At 48.3% G+C, this 6,225-nt stretch overlaps 1 protein-coding gene across 1 annotated transcript; it reads right to left on the minus strand.

Moving 5' to 3' along the window:
- Positions 1-1,985: 1,985 nt before the first annotated feature.
- Positions 1,986-4,751, minus strand: LOC123398195 (probable E3 ubiquitin-protein ligase RHY1A). The gene is made up of 3 exons (XM_045092694.1): positions 4,502-4,751; positions 2,712-2,917; positions 1,986-2,621 (listed from the first exon to the last, which is right to left on the minus strand). Exons 1-3 carry the CDS (start codon positions 4,670-4,672, stop codon positions 2,180-2,182), a joined length of 819 nt encoding a protein of 272 aa, XP_044948629.1. The 5' UTR covers positions 4,673-4,751; the 3' UTR covers positions 1,986-2,179.
- Between the last annotated feature and the right edge of the window lie 1,474 nt (positions 4,752-6,225).

The following is a 6,225-nucleotide window of genomic DNA, read 5'->3' on the forward strand; positions in this document are numbered from 1 at the left end:
ACTTCTTCGCATGCACATCCAAGTGGGTTTCGTCCGCCAACATGATCTGCGCATCCTCCGCGTCCCGTGTGAGTTGGAACCTCTCCTTCTCGAGCTCAATCTCCCCAAATGTCTTGGCCCTTTTCGAGTTCTCATTTGATCGTCGCCTCTTACTTCACCAACTCGATCTTCTCCCTCTCAATTTCAAGCCTCCTCTCTGCCCTCGACCGGTCTCACTCCATCCTCTTCTTTTGCACATCCATCACAAGCTTGTACCTCTCCTCTTTCTTGTTCTCCCTTGTGGGAAAATGCATGCCCATGTGGAGGACATTTCTGTAGCCGTGGCGTCACGGGAGATCCTTGCCTTCTCCCATTTCTTCCCATGACTTGTCGGTTAGCAAATGGCTTCTTCTCAACCCCGTGATACAAAGTGGCCGCCATTGTCGTCTAGCATATAACATATGTATGATAACAAGAATGAAAACACATAAACATATTTCAATGACAATAAGCCGAGGCAATTGAGCTTACATGAGTTGCCACTCCCATCCCACTTTGAGGCCGTTTGGTCACTTGTGAGTAGTATCCGACGTACTTATGCACTTCTCCTTGAATGATCCTCCATCGATGTTGGAGAGGTGCCACATTGCGGATGGTCACGATAGGATGCGGGTCCACATACTACCTGCGTTCATGATAGTCCTTCCAAACATTCTCCCAATACGTGGTTCCATTTCGCTCGGTGTCGCTTATTGGATCCAATGTTGTGCCCAACCAAGATTCGACCAACAAGACATCCTCAAATCTTGTGAAAGTCGGACCTACTCCCTTACCCGTTTTGCCCTTCTTCTTCTTCTTGCTCGGATTGAGATCAGACGTTGCCCCAAGTACAAATGCATGGTATCCTCCATTTCATATTCCAATTTGATCGGATATTCATTATCATTGATCATGCTTGTCACATATGTGACCTATATGTTCATGGTTTGCAAGCATTCATCATGTGCGAACTAGTGATCTATGCAAAACATTAAACATTTGATCGGACAGAAGAAAACCTACCCGGTCTTGTTCAGTCATTCCATCGAACATGCTGGGTGCAGCACAGATGGTGGCGGTGCATGTGCTCATCTGCTCCCGAGCGAGCTGCAACGACTCACATTCGTCAACCGACGGATTCTGCAGGGCCGGAAAGCTCTCCAAAATGGTTGAGCCGGCCTTCGGATCCTCCTTGGACCCAAGTTGCCCGACGACATAATCTGCTTCGATGCTTGAATGGATGGGGTGTGGGGTCCCTAGCGTGTCGGGAGAGACATCACCTCTGTGATGCCCGCACCTACCTGTGACTCCAACTCTGCCTCCCTCTATCACTACCGATGACGGCGCATCTTACGGACGACGTTCTCTGGCTTGCAAGCCAAAGCGGAGGAAGGGACGGCGACGGACGAGACGAACTGCATCTTCGTCAAGGCGGTCGGGAAGACATCACGCCGGTGGATCGGGACAGGTGGTGAGGATGAAGAGGAAGGGTGTCGGACGACGAGGGCTCGGGCGCAAGAAATGTTAGAAGACAACAAGAAAAGGAGGGAGGGTTTTGAGAATTTGAGGGAATTTATGATGATGTTGGGTTGTCGGATCCGACGTGCCCGGGCTCCTCATATCCTCCTTATATTTGGACTGGATATGAGGTATGCCGGTCAATCCGAACGTTTGAGGTTCATTTGATGATCCGAATGGGTCAAAATTTTGTAACCAGTTAGTGACCTGACGGTTGCGTGCGCATGTTTGAGACGGATACGAGGGGTCCGACTTTGTTTGAGACGGATACGAGGGGTCCGACTTTAGATGCTCTAACCCTGCCGTCACAATTAATGTGCCCTGGCCCGTCGCATTGTTTAAAGCCCATACAAGTAAAATACGTTTGAGAATACCTTGGAGGGCACACATCCCTACGCAAGCAGACGGACGTCATTTCGGGTGCAGCTGAGCCTGGGCTCAGAAATGAATATCCTCATAACACAGCTATCTTACTGCTTCTAATCTCATGATTCCGTAGTTGTACAGAGATAAGGAGCCAGTTGTACTGTTGTAGCAACTCATCGCTCAAGCACAGCGTCATCACCTCGCTACTTAATTATAACAAACTCAAAGGTCCTTGGTAGAACAGGTTAAGCTGCATCGCATCCATAGTTGAGTTTTCTCATTCATCCGACGTCAGAAGCACACTGCCCCTGCAGTAGGGGCAGTCGCCGTGGGATCGAAGCCACCGTTCGAGGCAGGCCGAGTGGAAGACATGCTTGCAGCGCAGCTGCATGAGCCCGTCCGCCTCGCCGCACCTCTCCAGGCATATCGAGCACTCCGGCGAAGTCCGGGCACATTCGCCTTCTTCCACGTCTTCGCAGGCCGTTCCTTGTAGCACAGGGACCGGCTGGGTGCACGGGGCGACAGGCATGCACTTATCCACGGCGCTGAGAGGCTCTGGGAATGTTTCTTGGACTCTGTTGTAGGTGGTGATGGATACACTAGACTGGAAGTAATTGGTTAGGCTACCAACTTCGCTATCGGCCACGATGGAGGCACCGATGTCAGCAGGATGAGTTACTATTCCAGCCCAAATGGTCTCTGAGGACGAAGTGTTCTCCCTGAAACAATGCTTGAACATGACTAAACATAGATCGAATATAGATCAAATTCTGCGCTGGAAGAACAATGTGATAAGATATGCTGCTGACCTTCTTCCTGACAAGTCCACGCTATTAAGCCTCTGAAGAAGCCTTTCTCTAGCCTGTTGAACAGCATCAGGGAGCCGACCATGATCCGATACACTGCGGCTTAGCGTTGAGCTTGAGCACGTGAACCCTATATGTTCTATTTTGTTTCCAGCACACCCCACAAGCTTAGCACCATCTCTTTGGATTCCTGGAACAAGTTCCTGGCCCTGTTTTTATTTTTTTAAAGTAAACAGATGTTAGAAACTATTCGTAGTGAGTGAAGGACTTTTCACCACTATTATCATCATAACAGCAAACTTGGGAAAATCATATTGTGTTATTCCCCGCCGAAAGTGGTTTGTTGCATGCCTGCAAATAGTTCGATGATACATAAGAAATAACGACAAGCTCATGACATCAACAGGAGATTCTATGTATAGTTAACTAATTTTCCATAGGCTACAAGCCCGCGATAAGGGTCAAGGGTTCATCCGCTCATAACTGCGATATGTTTCAAAACTGTATTTGCTCGATTATTGGAATTCTAGCAAGTATTTTGGTAGAAATTGACCAAACATGAGGAATATTGGACATAATAACACTCACTAAACAAGTAGCTGCTCCTTCTGAAAATAAACATTCAGACAGTGAGCAACCACAAAGATTAGCACTTTGTAGTTCCACAATGATTTCGGCCACTTAAAGCTTTGGCTTAATCATTCTACCAAAGCCTGCAAGGCTGCAACGCATCATGTCATGGAATAGGCGAATGTCTGTTCAAAAGAACTATCATTATCATGCACACACACTGAACTGTTCACAATAGATTAGCAGAGCCTCATTTTCTAGGAAAGAATATTCCAGTATATGCTGGCTCTATGATAACACTTACCGTAAAAGTATGGTTCTCAGTGAAGTACACGAACCCCCTGAGTTCTAAAACCGGTTACTTATATATACTTTGGAAAAAGACTGCACAAAATTTCTGGTAGCAGCTGAGATTTGCCAAGAACATCTGCAGCCTCTTTGTGGAAGTTCATGAGGAAATACGAGACTGTCCCTTCGATGCAGAATCAAGATAAAAGAAGACATGAACATACTAACAAAAGCTATATGCAACACAACCATTCCTATACAGTGAACAATTTGTGCGTGGGCCAAACATGTAGGCAGTCAGGTACTGAACCAAGGGCACACACATAAACAGAAGTGCAGATGGTTCATGGTTCCACACCCTGGTTCATCTGAATTCCCAACCAATCCCCGCAAACAAACGTACACCGAGATTACTTAGTACATATTCTACTTGGGAGATCTTCATGTTAGTCCAGCAAAAATAACAGTATTTCTCCCTTCATCTAATAAACAAACAAAATCTAGTAGTAACAGTAGCTTTTCTGGATTAAGCACTACCAAAACTGGGCACCTCCGTCCATGTATAAAATATGAATTTTACCCACCCTGTTCTTGAATGTTGACTAACCAGAATTTTACCCACCCTGTTCTTGAATCTTGGCTAACCAGAACTGCTCTGACTCCATGGCGTCCCAATCCTACCGCGTCATCTAGTTTTTCGAACGGAATTCGCAGTATTTTCCGCAGACCCTCGTCCATACGCAGACCCGCAAACCCTCCATTTCCGCCGCGTCAAATCCGTAACACGCGGACTTGCAAAAACACGCGCCCGCAATTTGAGGCAACTAAGCCATGCATGTTTCTTCATCATCACTAGACAAAAAAACGTAAGAGAGCGAAGGCATCTTGAGTCAAGTAGGGAGGGGATCGAGAAAGATGAAACGGCGCGAACCCACCGGCTTGTGGTGGTGGTGGTGGTGGTGGTGGTGAGAGACGGCCGAGCTGCGCTGGCGGCGGGGCCCGGAGGCGCTCGCCCCGCGGCAGGGCCGGCGGCGCGGGTCGGGGGGATCCGGCGGCGCCGGCGAGGGGCGGCGCTGGAAGTACAGGAGCTTGGAGGCGATCGGCATGCAAGGGGAGATGTGGCAAGCTGTTGCAGCTCCACCTGCTTCTCGCACCGCTCTGTCTCTCCCTCCCTCCCTCTTGCACTACTAGCAGTAGCAGCAGAGTAGTGGCTTTATTTATATCTCAAGATCTCAAGGGGAAAAAAAGCGGTGGTGGCTTTATTCGTTGAAGCGTTTCATTTCTCTTTACGTGCTGCGCCTCTCTCTTTCTTTCCCGGGTCTGCTTTTTTCAAGAATCTTTGGGGATTGTTCTTGCTGTCGTTGCACCGTCCGATCAAAAAAATGGACGGTCGGATGGGCAGCTGATGGAAAGGACGTGTACTACGGAACGGTAGAAGTGTGACATCCTAGTACTACTTGGAAGAGTGGACTTCTTCGCTTCAAACAGATACTGCATACTCCCTCTGTAAACTAATATAAAAGCATTTCGGACACTATTTTAATAATGTAAACGTTTTTATATTAATTTACAGAGGAAGTAGTTTGCAACTTTTTGGTCAGCGACGGCAACCTAGACGTCGCCGAGAGAACCAGCTCTTCTGTCGCCGTCTCCTGGCGGCTCCTTGGTCGTCGGTGATGAAGGGTTTGCCGGATCCCGCACGTGTGGATCATTTTAGTTTTAGGTTCAAGACCCTAACAGCTTAGGTTTTTAGATTGTTTGACTTCGTAACTTTGGCGGCGACGACAGCGATACGGAATAAAGAAGTTTCAGATTCTTTCCCAACGAGGCAATCGTTTTTATTGTCGGCGAAGGATTTGAGAACCGGTATGTTTATACGGGGATGTCATGGCGGCGGCATCCTTGTGATGGATTAGTGTCCCCGGGCTTCACCGTTGCGACAGTGTCTGCTCCAGCATCGGCGCATAGCTTGGGAGGTAGTCCAGGAGGGGATGCAGATTGTGGTCTGCATCGATAACATATGGAATACAGAGCGTGTGTTGGGTTTGTGGTTGATGGATGGAAGGTATGATTTCCTCCTTCGTCGTCTTAGTCGTGGAGGGATGTCAGATCTGGAGTTCGATGGTGTGTTTAGGGTGTTATCCCGGTCTGATTCATTCAACAATAATGGCTTCATCTTTAATGAGCCACCTTGGAGATCCGCAAAGTTGTATGTCAGCGATGGAGCTGCGTCGAGCTCGGGTGAGAAGGTCATCCGTTACTTTTTTTCCTTTGGTGGTTGTTGTGATGGTGTCGGAGGCACGTAACGGGCGTTGGTGTCAAGCTAAAAGACGTTCTGTCTTTTCGGTTTTGTTATGTCGATCCTTAGAGCATCTCCAATAGACGGTCTAAATGTAAAAATACCTAACTTTTTGACCGTCTGAGGAAAAAAAACGCTTCTCCAGCAGATGGTCCATATGTAAAAAAAATTGGACCGCGGCCTCCTCGTGATGTAAAACGCAACACCTCGCGGTGCAAATTTACATCACGAGGTGTATCTGGTCCAAAACCAGTCGCCGCCCGCGAACGCCCAACCGCCACTTCATTTCATTTCCCACCCCCCCTCCCGCCTTCTCCACCGCCGCCGCAGCCGGTGGACTGATCCACGTGGTCGCCGCCG

Source organism: Hordeum vulgare, chromosome 5H (assembly GCF_904849725.1).
Source record: "Hordeum vulgare subsp. vulgare chromosome 5H, MorexV3_pseudomolecules_assembly, whole genome shotgun sequence".
NCBI lineage: Eukaryota > Viridiplantae > Streptophyta > Magnoliopsida > Poales > Poaceae > Hordeum > Hordeum vulgare.

What these genes read in the sequence shown, in the direction of transcription:
- LOC123398195 (XM_045092694.1), bottom strand. Translation starts at nt 4,672, where the DNA reads ATGCCGATCGCCTCCAAGCTCCTGTACTTCCAGCGCCGCCCCTCGCCG. An exon ending in ACCACCACCACCACAAGCCG is followed by an intron (nt 2,918 to 4,501) that starts GTGGGTTCGCGC and finishes AAATAAAAACAG; the next exon opens with GGCCAGGAACTTGTTCCAGG. An exon ending in GTGGACTTGTCAGGAAGAAG is followed by an intron (nt 2,622 to 2,711) that starts GTCAGCAGCATA and finishes GCATTGTTTCAG; the next exon opens with GGAGAACACTTCGTCCTCAG.